General features: G+C 32.2%; 1 protein-coding gene across 1 annotated transcript in view; it reads right to left on the reverse strand.

The window, feature by feature from the left end:
* Window positions 1–342: 342 nt before the first annotated feature.
* hrg (poly(A) polymerase hiiragi) overlaps window positions 343–17,462 on the reverse strand; it is a 40,587-nt gene continuing 23,467 nt past the window's right edge. The window contains exon 13 of the mRNA XM_089649608.1: window positions 343–15,953. Within this exon, the coding sequence (XP_089505734.1) occupies window positions 15,621–15,953 (333 nt within the window). The 3' untranslated portion in view covers window positions 343–15,620. The remainder of the gene's footprint in view (window positions 15,954–17,462) is intronic.

The following is a 17,462-nucleotide window of genomic DNA, read 5'->3' on the forward strand; positions in this document are numbered from 1 at the left end:
AACTATACCGTCACCCGGTTGTTGGGCAGGCAAGGGAAGGGAATATTTACACTAAAAAAATAAATGATTATCACATGGGACATTAATAGTTTTAGGAAAATTCAATATACGGCAGGCAGGGGGTCTACGGAAAAAAAAAAATTTGGCAAGTGGTCTACGGGGCAAAAAAGTTTAGGAACCTCTGGTCTAGCTCATCAGTCGACCAACGGTACGCATGGCACTATTTCCAACCCAAGTCCTCTAATTCATGCTAACTTTAAAGGTATTCATAATCATTATGCGGCATTTCGAATGGTGGTCACCAGGGCAATACTGAGAGTAAGTCAGAAATAAAAGAAAGTATTGGTTCAATTTTGTGTTTATTTTTATCAGTTTAAAGTGAATATACATACCTGGCTCAATGCGAGGCCATTACAATCCAAGTTTTTACAAATCTGAAAATCTAAGATCAAATTTAAAAACCACAGAACAAGAAAAATATTCTCCGTACTTAAAATTAATAATAATCAAAATATATATATTCTTAGTCATACAGTCCACCAAATGGAAAATTCCTACAAGAATCAATACCAATTTGAAAAAAAAATTCACCAATTTACAACTACAAATTGTTTGTATAAAGGCGTGTCTCCTGTGGCTAAATGTTTTCAAAATAGCAAAAAAAAAAAAATTGGGGCGGGGCCACATGTTATCGTTTTCCGTGGCCGTCAGAAACAAAACATTGTGGCCTCGACCTAATTTTTTGTCGGATGTTTTGAAAACATTTTGTCTCTGGTGACCCCTGACTTAAGTATCGCAACCAGAGTTGAGTCCAACACAATACTCACATAGATGCATTGCCTGCATACAGCACGCTTCCAACTTGTTATTTGAATTCTTTTTTAATATACATACATCCAAGCACAGACCGATGAAAAATCACGGGATATTATAATTGTAGAATTTGTAAAGCTGAAAGTATTTCAAAAATATATTTGCCTTCCAAAACAAATATTGTCAATTTTTCTTCATTATATAATTATGTTTTTTTTTGTTGACAAGTAATTAGAAATTTACCTTTCGAATGAACACCGTTAACCGTAAACTTTAAAAATCACAAAATCTTTCAAATATTTAAACAAAAGAAAAACACATTTCAAATAAAAAATAATTAATTATTAAAAAATAAAATAATTTTCTGACTGTAGGTAGGTACCTACTTCATAGCTTATCTGAACAATCAGTTCCAATTTTGAAAATGACATTTAAATTCAAAGCAAATTTGAGGTCATAAAATGTGAAAAAATTATTTCACCCCACGTACATCACAGACAACCAAAATTAGCATGTGTGATAATAAAAAACACATTGTAACACTGTGTTGTCCCTTTTTACTATACGCAATAACAATGGCGGGTTTAATGCACCAAAATATTTTCAAAAAAATTGTTTTTTTGTGTTTCCACTGGGGCATAGCCAGTGCTTTTATTTTTTACAGCCACGGTAAACAAAAACATTTGTCACAGGAGACCCATTAAGTAAGACAAAATATGCTGTTTTTAAATGACATATTTGTAAAACGCACCGATACACACAATTCTAAGTGTGTGTTGTTGCATCAACTCTAATTGCGCAACTTATATAACCCGCTCCATTAATTCATCCATTTGTAAAGTGTGTAACGAAACGTCTACGTTAAAAAAACTACGACAGAAATGTGAGCTAAGAAAACTAATATCGCCATATCACGAAAGACATTTTGACTCACGGGCCAATGAAATATAGATTATCTAATAAGAAAATTTCTGTAGTTATTAGTCGAAGTATGATACAGTTAAAAATGTCGCAAGTTGATATGGTCGAATTGGCCAGTGGTTAGAACAATGCCCCGGCAAGGCCAATTCCAAGGTCCTTGGTTCAATTCCCAGATGCAATCGAAACTTTTTCTGTTTAACATTTTTCATTCGAGAGGTTATAATATTGTCTTCAATGAAATATTGATTGTTCACGTAAGAAAACGCATTACGTTGTTCAACGTCACTTGTAGATTTGCAAAACCCGCTCTGGAATTATTTGGAGAAACTTATCTAAAAACAAATCGTTCATTAATCTTCTATATTAGTGTACAATAAAAATCTCGTTTAATAAATAATCGTTTTCCCCCCCTTTGTCATTTATTTCTTCCCGTCCTGAATTAATTTCATGCAAAACTTGCAAAAATAGTTAATCTACAATTCATTTATATTCCGTTAACCATTAGCAATATTGTATTACAGTAATTTACGTAAATCTGAATTAATTTGTTCCACTGTAACTTACTTAAATCTGTGTTACTTTGATTCACAGTAACTTGCGTAACTCTGAATTACTTTGTTTTACTGTAACTTGCGTAAATCTGAATTACTTTCTTATTACAGTAAGTTGGGTAAATCTGAATGACTTTGTATTACAGTAACTTGCATAAATCTGAATTACTTTCTTATTACAGTAAGTTCCGTAAATCTGAATTACTTTCTTATTACAGTAAGTTGGGTAAATCTGAATGATTTTGGATTACAGTAACTTACATATCACTGCAATAGAGTAACTTGCGTAAATCTTAATGACTTTGTATTACTGTAACTTGCATAAATCTGACTTTGGATTACAGTAACTTACGGGTCACTGTAATAGAGTAACTTATGTAAATCTGAATGACTTTGTATTACAGTAACTTACGTATTACTTAGTTTTACAGTAAATTGCGTAAATCTGAATGACTTAATGTCTTACTGAATTAATTTTATACGATGTCTGGAAATTTGCTGACAAATGAGGAGAAACTGAAGATTCTCAAAATTAAAATGTTTTAAATGTTTCTACGTATAATGATAAATTTATGCATATCCATAGAAAATATCGAAACTGTTGAGGGAAAAAAAAATAACAAAAATTGTTAAACCGCTGAACAAAAAATCCCTAGACGTGTCGTCTACACCGATTTGAAAGAAAACTGATGTCGCAGATTTACTTAAAACCTTTTAACACCTAGATTCTAGATAAAATAATCAAATTGATAAATATGTTCAAGAAAATAGTTAGATATTTGAAAGTATTAGATCAGTAATACCCAAAGCTATACACTATAAATTACGTTATACATGTATACGAATACATATTTACTATATAAGGTGTATCAGAATTTACTCAACAGACTTTAACAAGCGATTCCTAGGCAGTAAAAAATGTACAAGTCATTGTAATCTCCGCAGACATTTTTTTTCATTTAAAAATAAGTATGTATTTTTCCATCATACGTTTCCTCTGGGTGTAACCTAGCGCATAACGTGATATGCACTCTGTCTTGTTCCAGTAGCAACGTACAGACGAGACGGAACGCGAAACATACAGGGTGTATCGGCACGTACCCGACAAACTGTAATCAGCTATTCCTTAGCACATTTGGAGTAAAAAATGTTACGGGCACTTTGCTGTCCAGTAACATTTTTTTTTAATAAAAAAATTATTATTCATATTTTCACCACATGTCACCAATGTTTTATCCTTTGTCAAAGTTTGAAAATCCATCTGGCAATATTTTGTTCGATTTTCGTTGAATAACGTACGTACGTACCTACGTTGGCGCGCTTTTACAATCACAACGAAATGGCACGGCACCATTCGTCTCATTTTTAACTATTATTATTTAGTGTGTACGAAAGAGCGAGGACACTTTTGGTCACACTTGCTAATAACAGCTGTTGAACACGAGAAACAATGCAAATGACAGTGACGGAGTGTGGATTTTTTATTTATTTTTTGTTTTTAATGGAAAAAAAATGTTACCGGACAGCAAAGCGCCCATAACATTTTTTACTCCAAATGTGCTGAGGAATAGCTGGTTAAAGTTTGTCGGGTACTTGCCGATACACCCTGTATAATCCGTTGCAACGACGTGTGGCAGTGTGATCAATGGCGACGTGACAGAAAAATATTAGTTTTTAATTGAAGAAATCATCAGACAGAAAAATGACATTAACATTTTACAAATATGATCGTTAAAATATGTTGGGTAAAAAGCTGATACACCCTGTATAATGTTTTAATTGCAAATTTTTACAAATCTTTCTTTCTCCAATAACACTATTCGAACTTGTCAAAAAAATATTGATTATTATTACTCTACAATTACTACAAAAATAAACGAAAAAGAGATGCAATGTTTAAAAAAACAAAAAATACTTTTATAATTTTTTTTTCATAATTTTTTTTTTTTATATATTTTTATTTTTTTCAATATAAATGGACAAAAAATTGGTAATTTTTTTGTTGCATGTGTAATAATTTCACTAATACAGTTTTTTTTTTAAAATTAAATGTAATCATAAATATAAAGAATCCTTAATAATATTTACATTAAATCGCAAATACATCCTAATTAGACATAGCAAGGACCTAGGTGCAAAACTGCCGCAGTACGAAAATCTACATTTGAGTAAATGCTATAAAAAAACTACACAAATATCTTTTTTTTACATTTGAGTGTGTAAAATTCACCACTTTAATAATAATATATCCCCTTTTAAACCTTTGACAAGTGGATAATGAATGAGCTTAGACAATTTGAATTAAAAAATATATTAAAATTGTTTTACATAAAAGTAGGTAAATTTTGTTTTCAAAATACAGAGATAATCCTCTAGGTTACAAATGATCTGATAAAATTTGAATTCCTGGTGCTACGATCATTGTAAATAATATTGCTTGTGCAATGATGAAGCACTCGGGCTGGATTATTGAACCTGAGTGCGAACCCAAAAGCTTTGGACAACTTGGCTACAAATCAGTAATTACATACTTGATGTTGGATATTGTACCGTTAAAAAAATCTATTCACCTATTAAGGTGTCTGCTATAACAACTGAGCTATCTTGTCACATTTAGGCCTGCTGTATTTCTCCACTGCATGTTTTTGAAACTATTAATATTTCTGCAAAATTGCTTAAAAAATAATATTTATAATAATTACAAAAACAAGATCAATATAGTAGAGAAACACGGCAGATCTGAAGGTTGACGCAATGGCTCAGTGGTTAGAGGATTATCTTGAGTTCAACTTCCAGTCACATGAATAAAGCATTTTCTAAAATGTAGATACACATTTACAATTCAAAATAAACTCAATTCCAGCAGTCAAAGATTTAAAGTGGTTATAACAGTTTTCTGTTGTGTTTTAAATAAAACAACGCTCATACAAAGAAACTTTTAAAATATAATGTGGTATAGAAAGTGTTTTAAATTAAATTTAATCACTAAAAAAAACATTTTATAGCACTGAATATGAATATTTTTTTACACTCGTATAAGAAAAGTATTTAAAAGAAAATATTTCTATTTTTTTACCGACAATTCTAATTTAATGATTTATTAATACAATTAAAAAATAATAATTTATGTCCGTTACCATTTTCAGCCTTCAGTTAAACTTCTCAAGTGCTGCAAGTAGCCGTTGGATATGATAAATTTGTAAACCGAAAACAATACTTTGTAAGATTTTTACGGTGAGCGGATAACTCATCAAAATGACAATTCAACACATATAAAAAGTGTTAAGATATGAAAAGTGATGAAACAAAATCTAGGTTAAATAGGTTACATATTTTTGATGATTTTATATCACCTTTTAACCTTTCCCTTCTGTGCTAAAAAAATACACGCGTTCCGGTGCTGTGTAGTCAATACACATCTCAAAATAAGCGATTTAATATCGGAAAAGTATGAATATTCATAGCTAATCGATTATGTTTATTATTTTTATAAGCAATAATTGTTCGCCTGAAACACTCATCCACATTGAAAAAATCTCCTGATAAAAAATACATGACGCCAACGGGACTCGAACCCGTGTCCATTCGATTTCCGGTCGAAAGCTCTGACCACTGAGCTATGGGGGCTTATTTCTTATTTTTTATTTCTTTCAGTGGTCAGAGCTTTCGACCGGAAATCGAATGGACACGGGTTCGAGTCCCGTTGGCGTCATGTATTTTTTATCAGGAGATTTTTTCAATGTGGATGAGTGTTTCAGGCGAACAATTATTGCTTATAAAAATAATTGTTATCCTTTGTGCTATGTATAAATAAAATCTTGTCTTTAAAAAACATTAATTTATCAAAAAAATAGTGATTATGTTTATTATATTTTATATCAAAAGTGATAATAATTGTAATTTAATTGCTGAAAACATGAAAAAAACCATCGGCAGATGCTAAAGATACGTGCGAGGGGTCCACATCTAACGACGGTTCACGGCCAACTGGCTAGCGGTGCGGCTGGCACAAACACAGCTGTGCGGTCATAGGTATCGATGGTCTAAATCAAAAACTACAACTGCAGAAGTGTGAATGTCTCATGTTCCAGTATAGCGAATTAAAGCGGGACATCAATAGCGTGTCATTTCCTCGCACACTCTTCGCGTATTAGTATCACACGGTTGATTGTATTGGTGTATTTGTTTCCGATTTTTCACAAAAAACTCCGATTTTTAATGGAATTTGAAAACTATGTAATATATTATTTTTTAATTCAGTGTATAAATGTATAACGGAGGAATACCTAAAATCTGAACCCAGAATTTATTATATTTATAGAGTTATTAAAGTTATTAGAAGCAATGTGTAGTAAATACACAGCACAGATAAGGAAAGGTTAAAGGTGTGCTGAATTGTCATTTTGAGGAGTTATCATGGAACCGATTTTTACCCTCGGTACAGTACGAGCCAAACATTAAAGCCAAGCTGAAATTGATACAGAAATCACGTCGCGATAGGCGATTTTTAGGTCTAGAAAGGCGGCAGGAGGTGTGTGCGGAGAGAGAGAACAGCATTTGCCTATGCCTTTCTCTGTCGTACATGTTTTATGCACCTTTCTCTTTCGCTTACGGTCATTGTTATGTCGACCCAATAAAATCAATAGTGGAATTGGTCAATTTACAGAAAACTGAGACACAGTTCATAGGCACATTTAATTTTAATTTAGGTAACAATGAGAAACAATTATTTCAGTAACAAAAATTGAAAATAATGCACTTTAACAGCCGTTATGTTAAAAAAATTGATAATTTGACGTATTTTCTTACCTAAAAACTTTCACATGAACAACAACGGCCATCAAATGGATACTCGATTTGAATTTTAAATAACTACTAAAATGCATTATTTTCCATTCGATCTGGCCATAGATTCCCTAACAGATGAGTTTGTTATAAAAGAAGGTGGTTCTGAATCCGATTCATCAATTAGTTTCAGTAAATCCTTCGATAATCTTCAACGTGGAGTCGAAGAGTCGTGGAAGGTACTTCACAGCTGGAATAAACGACAATTTGTTTCCTAATAAACTAATTAATTTGCTCTGCGATAATCTTTGTATTTGACTGAACCTGCGTTAGAATTGATCGCATCAACTTCAGATCAGCTTGTTTGTTAGTTTGGCGCGTACTAAACACTACGCAGTGCTATTATGTCGCGGGAGTTCGGCACTTCAAAGGTTAAATTATTGTACCAGTCTGAAAATGGCCGTATAACGGTCATAAATAAAATGTGTGGATAAAAGTTTAAAATTGTTTTAATACATCATACAAAGTCTTTCGATTCAATTGCAGTGTGTAGGAACATAAAGTGAGCATTTTAACAACTAAATTGAAAATCGACAAAAGATTGACAGCGGCACTTTCTCATCCGAACCTCTCAAAACATAAATAATAAAAAAAAATAAAAAATTTTAACCTTTTTTTCTAAACCCTTAATCGAAAAAGCACAACCAAAAATAATAAAAATAAAATCTACCATTATGTATTATAGCCATTGCAACCCGAGTTGACAAGATGCATTGCGAGCGTACAACATGTTATTCGACTTCACACTGCAAAAATTTTCTAATATTTAAATTCAAGGATCGTATACATGCGTTGTCCCTTTCTAGCTAACCAAGAATAAGTAGGCGTAAGCAAGACAAAAAGCTGTTTCTCAGTGACTTTTCACAGTACCAATACACACAATCCTATGTTTGTGGGTCGCTCACAACTATTATTGAAAGATTTTTCATCCTGATTATTAATATAAACGTGTAAATTAAAAAATAAATTTATTTTGTCTCCACAAAATCCAGAGTAGTGGTGACGCACCTAATTTAATATTTTTTCTCAGGGTCTACAATATCATCTTTGGGGATAATGTGTGGAGGGTAACAGATAAACATTTCGGTGGTTACGGTAGAATCTCAGTAATCCAGCACTATCTGAAGTGAAGGTTTGAGTAAAACATTCGTTAATAAGAGATTACTTCGATATTGCGCTACTGTTTTCTTAAAATCATAAATAGGATGAGATGCGTAGTATTTTAAATAAAAGTGGATATCGACTTTGTTTTGTACTATTTAGATATTCCAGGAATCGGAAAAATACATAATACGAAAATTACATTGATACGATTTTTTTACATTTATTAAGAAAAATAATTTTCCAGGGCCTATGTCATCTTTGGGGATGCTGTGTGGAGGGTATTTTTAAGGAAAGGAAGTTCTGAGAAAGAAAGGGTATAAGTATGAAAATTAAAGTAATCAAAAACTACAGTAATCCGAAGATTAGGGGTTATCAAAAAAATTATGGCATGTCGAGATGGGAAAATTACAATAATCCTAAAATTACAGCGCCCCGAAAAATTATTATAGTAATCTGCAAATTACAGTAATCTAACGATTACAGGTTTTCAAACATGTTCACATTTACAGTAATATGAAAATTACAGGAAATCCGGAAGATACAGTAATCCTAAAGGAACATGTATATATTACAAAATTACAACAATCCAGAAATTATGCAATAAGAAAATAACAGCAATCTGGAAATAACAGTATCAGAAAATTACAATAATCATGAAATTATAGTAATCCGAAAATTATTATAGCAATTTGTAAATTACAGTAATCCCAAGAGAGTAGGTAAGTAATCTGAAAATAACAATAGGTATTGTTATTTTGTATAGTGCCGGATTAATAAATTTCTACTGTATTTCGATTATAACATATATGTTTAAAAAAAACAAAACTAAGTTCAATTTATTAATTGAATTTATCAACCAGTTAAGATAACACTCAATTTTTATTGTAAATTGGACATTTTGGAAAATATATAAAAACAAAGATTTTACAAGGATAATTAAAAAAAAAAAATCATGTCTGCATTTGTTAAACTTATTATTTCAAACTCATACTGTGAAAATTCATAATAAATATATTTTTTTTATAAATCATTTCTAATTTTACATAGACTGAGGCAGTGGGTCAGCAGACCGCGGCTCATGAGATGGAGCCGCCAAACCAACCTTAACTTGAACAGCATCAGCATCACCAACTCTGCTTTTTCCGAGCCAGTTTTTTTCACCACGTAAATTGATAATTTTGTCATCAAACCAACTGGTTATTTCTGCGTTGAAATCTGTCACTAAGAAAATATGGCTCTCTGTTAAATTTCGTCATCCCAGTTCTATCTCGTCTCAATGGAAAATTATCTTTTATGAGTTATAATGATGGCATTAGGGCTTGAGATCTGCTCTACCAAAAGTTGCGATTCTTTTTATTGTACCTGCCCTAGTTGTGTCTGTAAATAATGCCATTTTGTCATATGTGCTGAAATCTGAGTGTTTTATAAGTTCTATTTTATCATATGTATTATTAATTCCATCAAAAGCTATTTTCTATCTTGTTGTAACATTCCACTTGGATTCCCAATTGTCGAATCGTCAAATAAATAAACCACTGAAACTGGGACATTCTTTTATGGACACCCTGTATTTTGGAAATATATTCTATCTTGTTGTAACATCAAATAAGACTTGTCGTACCAAATATTTTATTTTGTCCAATTTCAATATTATACTAGTAAGAACCATTCAATGGTAACATTTTTTTTAAATTTGTTTATTCTTGGTTCATGGTTTTAATTATTTATTTACGTTCACGTTTTCGTCACAATGTTGACGAATTTTGTTGTGTCGTCAAATTTCATTAAAATTCAATATGATTTATTTTGTGAGAAAACATAATTTTTCTTTTGGGTAAATAACAATAAAAAAAAATTAGAACATGATATTGGACTAACAAAACTTTAATAATTTTCCAGAGAGTGAAAAATCAATTTCCATGCAATGAATATCATTTTCTCAAAAACGTTGTTTAGACCTTAAACCTCCGTATTTATAACAAGTTTCACGTTAAATCATTTGAAGATAATATCTATACATTTGTTATGCCGAAACGTTAATTATATGAAATTCCCAAAATTATAAAAACACCTTTTGTTCTGTTATTTAATATGTTATAGGCATGAAAAAATTCTCAGCGTATGTTTAAATGCAACTTAAACATTTGTCGAGAGATTTTTGCTCTATTTCAAACGAGTCGTGTTTTGTTAAATTTTTCACCTATCTTGCTTAATTATTTTCGTTTTTTTAATATTAGCTCGCTCCCTCTAACATATCTCCCTTTCAAACCATCTTTGAACGCTTATTACGGGACCTTAAGACAAGATAGAACTGAAGTGACGATATGTTATCCCGTTTCTTTGACAACACGGTTGTTTTTACTTAAAAGACTGCCGACCCATGTACTAAGATCGCGCAAGTCAATTTTATTAACACATTGTGTTTTCAGTTAAGTTAGAAGGTGGGTTGCACGTTTATAAGAAACTTATTATTTCATTTAAAGAAAAATATACAAACATATTCGGGTTGCTAATAATAACGTGACAATATTTAAATTACTCATACTACCATAATTATTTGCCTGAGCTACGATGGAGAACTTAACTAGAAGAGGATTGAAATCTTTGTTAACTAGACGCAGACATCACAGCTTTTTCTCTTTCATATAATCTTGGTCAGATTAATAAATCCCATCCTACAGACTCACAACACTGCACAAACGGGTGGCGATATACAGGGTTTTCCAATAAGAGGTGTTATTTTGAATAGCCCGCTATTTCGGTAGATGTTACTTTTGAAGCTGTCATTTTTGACATTTGACAAGTAGAAACTACGCCATTAATAAAAATGGAACGACACACGCTTCAACAACGCATTGAAATTATTAAAATTCACTTGAGTGAATCAAATGCAAATCATCTTGAGTGATGAGGCCCATTTCCACCTCGGTGGCTTCGTCAACAAGCAAAATTGTCGCATCTGGGGCTAGGAAAATCCAAGCGTTATTGTTGAAAAGCCTCTCTATCCTCAACGTGTGACTGTTTGGTGCGGTTTATGGTCCGGCGGAGTCATTGGACCTTACTTTTTCGAAAATGAGGCTGGAGCAACAGTTACGGTGAATGGATTGCGCTATCGAGAGATGATTAGTGATTTTTTATGACCGGAATTGGATGGTATTGATCTGGACAACGTTTAATTTCAACAAGACGGCGCTACGTGCCACACAAGCAACGAAACCATTGATCTTTTACGATTGAATATCAAAATAACACCTCCTATTGAAAAACCCTGTAGTTCCCCTGTCTTTACACTGTAAAGTCAGGGGTGCTCTTGTGAGGTGTAACATAAAATAAAAAAAATACTTATATTATTACGAATTTTCACATTATGAGCATGAAAAATGGTTTACATAACACAAATATGATAACATGTTTGAGAAGTAGACAGTTTCGAGGCAGAGAATCGTGCGCTGCAATTTCTGTCTTACAAGGTGTCCGGGGGTGATATGCAGTAACTTATTACACCGCTAAACAAATCGGCTCTTACATTCACCGTGCACGGCACTATTTTGACATTTTTTTTTTTATTTATAATATAAAACACAATATAAACCATCCCATACTAAAATTACACAGTCATAATTTATGATAGAGACAAAATACGAAATTAAATACAGTGAAACTCTCTTAATAAGTTTTCCAAGGGACCAGATAAAAATAAGTTCTTAAGTGGGATCCAAATATGACAATTTTTTAAATTAAGATTATTTTTTCTAGTATTTTACACATGGTTATCAGTATTATGCATTTTTAAATCTCACAAGTAAAATTAATAAAAAAATATCTTATCATTTCTGCCTACAACAACATCAATACTTTTGTATTTTTTTTTATCATAGCAAACACACTCGACCTGCCACTGTATAAATCGCATGATCTGTTTCGAAAAAGTTGTAGATTTTATGACTGTTGAAAAAAGGTTAATTTCAGGTACCTATTTTGTAACTGTAGTTTCGGTTTTATGATGGTTTTACAAAAAAAAGGGAACATTTTCAGGTATATTTCTCCGCTAGTTTTCATTTGTAAATTTGTAATTTTTGTATTTGGGAAGCAGATAAAACTTCTTATGTGTGTGAAAAAATCGTATTTTTTATATAGAACTTCAAGGGACCGAAAAACAAAATTTCTTAAGCGAGTTACACTGTAAATAAAAACAACGCAAGAGACATATTCTTATACTAAATGGCGGGAGATGCATCCCGGCCGCCGAGAATTGGGGACTTAGTTGTTTCAGGTACCGGATGAAGTAAAGATATTCCTTCCTGAATATTTCAACAGATGTCAAGAGAGTAAAGAATAAGGAACATTTTTAATACGGGTTGTGTACCATACTGTAAAATTTTGATTTGAATCTTGGGTGCCGCCCGATCGCACACATATGCGTCAACCGCATCGTGGACTTGACTAAATCACATACGTGGGCTTCATATGAAAAAAATTATAATGTAATAATGTACACAACCAACAACGCTAATCGCAAACATAGATACTATCTGTACCATAGATTGAGTTCAAATTGTTCCAGTCTGAAAAGGTGAAACCATTCCAGTTGGTATTCTCATTCTCGTTAACGTTGGTGCCGAAAATCCTTAAAATAATTCCACACGGTCACCTTTGGGGATGCTGTGTGGAAGGTCCTTTTGAGGAGAGGAGGAAGTGAACATGGGTCGTTAAGAGACAAATCGTTCCACAGCCGAGCTGTTAAACTCAAGAACGAATTGTAGAAGCGACTCGTTCTCATGTGACAAATGTCAACCATGTACATATGTTTGGCGCACGCTAAGCATGTTTCCCGACATGCACCGGTGCTGAAGGCATTAACGACGCTAGTTCATCCGAGCATCTTCCATTGTAATACCGGTAGAACAAGGACAGCATACCTACCTGACGCCTGTGCTCTAAAGAGGAATCTATCAAACAGACCGCCCGTTTCTGCAGTCAATTTTTTTTTAGGTATTTTGAGGCTCCAGACCAGAGGTGGCTGCCAAATTCAACAGTGGGGCACATAATTGTACAGGGTAAGCAGTTGTGTTTTGCTCAAATATCAGAATAAAAACTTAAATTGTTTTCTGTTTACCAGACAACGTATCATATTATAAATATACATTTCATATTTATAAGACGTTTCTGCAGAATAGCTATCTCTTTATCTAAAACAAAAAACTCTCTTTTGGGAAACAGTAAAAAAAAAAAAAAAAAACATTTATACGAATATAACTGGTTTTATTATTTCTACATAAACCTGATACACCCTGCACGAGAAATGTTAATCAAAAGGTGTTTTCAAATAAATAATTACCTGTGTTTGGGATGCCGCTGAACAAAAATGAATTTTGACACGCACAGGTAAGATAAAAATTCTGATTTTGCCCTCTGCAGTTTTCAAAGAATAAAGGTTAAAAGCACATCGCAAAAAAATTCTAGCATGGATGGTATTAGAGCGCACACGTTAGTGAGCACTGAGCAAGGTCGTAAAAAAATGAAACCAAGTGATTATAAATTTCAAAATTAGATATAATTAAAAAAATAAAACTCTGTTCTTCTCCATAGATGCAGGTTAACACAGATGTGCAACATTGCCACTCTAATCTCACAGAATTAATAGAGTAAGTTTGCCCTCACATTACAGATGTATAACATGACATTTTGTACAGAAATCATCTTCATCTTTCAAAAGTTACTGCTCTATGCCCCCGGACACCTTGTATAAACCATAGATTATAGATTTTTCATCCAATCATCGATTTTACTAGAGAAACAAGACGCTAGAAGAATATCACATGTTTAAAAAAAAAAAACATTTATCTTAAATTAACTTCAAAGGAGTGTTTAAATATTATTATGTATTCACTTTTGTATGTCCCTTGCAATAACTGTGAAACTACTTTTGCAATAATTTGCAGTGTAATTCAGTGTCTAGAGAATCCAATTGCCGAGTGAGATATCCGTTATATAATATAAAAAAAAAAAAAACAGTAGAGTTTTATCGTTAAAACTAAATTATTACTAAATTCATTCCACCGATGTACGACGCGTCAGATTGGCGCTGACGTTTGAAAAACAGCAACACAGTCATCGTTACATATCGCCATCGTTATTTAAAACAAGAACAATATACCAATGTAATTAATAATGGCGAAAATATTTTTTTTAACACATAACACATTATTTTTTTATTTGTTTGTCACAAGAAAGGAGGTCACGAGTCACATATCCAAAATACAGTTGACTCCGTTACGACCCCCTCGTTTATTTTCATGTCCACTTATACGCAAATCAAAATATTTTTTTTCATGTCAATGGGTGATTAACATAGCCCTGAGTGAATGCATATTTTATGCCAGCCAACACGATTTGTAGCAACCACTTTTGCAAATCACAAAATCCCTTAGATTTACGTCAAAATATGCGTACACAGCGTGCAGTCAACATAGTCACACTAGGTGAATGCGTATTTCACTGTTTTCTCAATATTTCCCGTATATTTCTATAGAAATATGTTTGTGTAGTTTTTTTTGTGGGAATACCCCACTAGAGTCCGAGCAAGTGGGAATTCCCAAATCGGGGAATGTTGTGAGGTTACCAGCAATGGGGAGGTGAAAGATGAGAGATGAATAAGAGGAGGGATGAAATGCGAGTTTTATGTTGACTCCGCAGTACACACTACTCGTAGAGAATGCATCTTTCAATAACACTTTTGGTCAGATTTAAAATATGAAAATAACATGATAGATATATGTAGAAAACATATTTGAGTAGCGGAGTTGTGTTTTCAATCCTAGATTACAAATTTGGTCGCTATTATGGAGAGCTGATGTCATTATCAGAATCCAACAACAAACAATCTGTGACAACATCATTTCAGCATCAATCAATTTCTTACGGACGTTTCCGGGCGAATCAATTTCTCATCACTTCCTAAGCAAACGTCACACTTTGAAAAATTTGTGTCAATTGATTACAAATAAGTAAAACCGTCTTTGTCGACGCTCAACGGTAAAATTGTAATTTACAGAACTATCATAGATAATAGAAACGAGGGAGATGCATCACAAAACGTTATTAGTATGAAAACGCGCCACACTTCTAACACAAATCGCATCTACGCACGGAGGCGCCTATGTTTCTACCTGTACACCAAACACTTTCATAGCATAGCCGCTTTGATAGTCTGTGCAATTTGGTCGTGGATCGGCACACTTCCACGATACATCTCCCGTTATTACTATTATCTACGGGAATTATAATAATAAAAGATTGTTCATTTTTATCTGTCTTTCACTGATACGAGCGAAATCGGCGTATCTTGTACGGCGTCCGGATGAAATACGGTTTACTATCGTCGAGCTAAGAGGACGCTATCGGTATAGTGTTTGCCGATTCGCTGGTGATTGCGATAGCGGGTTCGTCGAGACATATAGTATCGTCAAGTTTATTCTCCAAACTATCACTTTGCATGGATAGGTCAATTTTGTCAATTTTAATGGGAGACGAGATATCGTCGGTTTCCATTGTTACGGGTTTGTTGTTTTGCGGGTTCGTTTGGTTGTTCGGTGGGTTTATCAGATTGAGTAGGGGAGGTTCCGTGGCGACGGGGCTGGGTTCTGCGTTGTTCACGATAGACGAGACGTCGATTCCCATCGATGAATTTGAGTCATCGTTGAGACTAGGTTCTTCCATCTAAAATATAAAAGAAAAAACATATATCGTTATTTGTTCAATTTATAAAACTGATAATTAAAATTAACTTACCGTATTTTTGCAGAAGAAAAAGACCAAAGAATGTATAAACAAAGGACATATGGCATTAATTGATCCATGTAAGTAAGGTTCGCATTGTGTCAATCAAATCACTCTGCTTTTCTCAGAACCCTTTGAATGTGTGTGTGCTTATCACTTACTTAACCTACTCCTACTTAACTTAACCTCCTTACTTAACTTAACCTCCTTACTTAACTTAACCTCCTAATTTAAATTAACGCGTAACTTAACTTTATCACCAAACTTAAATTAACCTAGTAACTAACCTTAAAACCTAATTTAACACCACTTAGCATAACCTAACTAAACCAATTGTAGCACGAATTTCCATTCATTACCTCTTATATTGAGAAAACATTTATTCATGGAGAAATAATTGTTTTCATACCATTTATATATACATTTATTTTCATACCACTTATATATTATGTATTTTTTTCATACCATTTACATATACTTTTTTTTCATACCATTTATATATACTTTTTTTCATACCATTTATATTTTATTTGTTTTCATACCATTTATATTTTATTTGTTTTCACACCATTTATATTTTATTTGTTTTCATACCATTTATATATACATATTTTTCACAGCATTTATATTTTATTTGTTTTCATATTGTTTATATTTTGTGTATTTCAGTTTATTTGTTTTCATACCATTTATATTTTATTTGTTTTCACACCATTTATATTTTAGTTGTTTTCATACCATTTATATTTTATTTGTTTTCACACCATTTGTATTTTAATTGTTTTAATACCGTTTATATTTTATTTGGTTTCATTTTGTTTATATTTTATTTGTTTTCATACCGTTTATATTTTGTTTGTTTTAATACCATTTATATTTTATTTGTTTTCATACCGTTTATATTTTGTTTGTTTACCATTTATATTTAATTTTTGTTATCCAGCGTTAGTATGGGAAGTTAGTATGAAAGATGTAACGTTAGTATGAAGGAATATTTAGGTTCATGAAAAAACGAGACGTAACATTTGTAAAAATGGAAGAATGTTGATTATAGACAGACAGATTTATTGTGAACATATAACAATGTCAGAAAAATCAAGATAAGAAAATTCAAAATAAGATATCAAGATCAAAAAACAGTATCAAAATATATAAGAAGTGTCATGAATCAAAATGTATTTTTTCATAAATAACTTTTTCAATTTTTTGTTGAAAGAAAAATCATAATTTTTTTAATAACCAATCCTGATATGATGCAAAATTATTTGAAATATGTTATCACTTGGTTTATCTAACGTAAGTTTAGAAAGGATGATAGAAAAAAATAGAAAAGAATTTAATAAATAAGGGATTTTTTTCAGAAATCAAACACATAATTAATTATAAGATATTCCATAGGAATAAAGAATAACATAGAAATTTTAAATGATACATTAAGGACGGGTTGTT

Source organism: Hesperophylax consimilis, chromosome 30, assembly GCF_061612785.1.
Source record: "Hesperophylax consimilis isolate HC1 chromosome 30, BYU_Hcon_1.0, whole genome shotgun sequence".
NCBI lineage: Eukaryota > Metazoa > Arthropoda > Insecta > Trichoptera > Limnephilidae > Hesperophylax > Hesperophylax consimilis.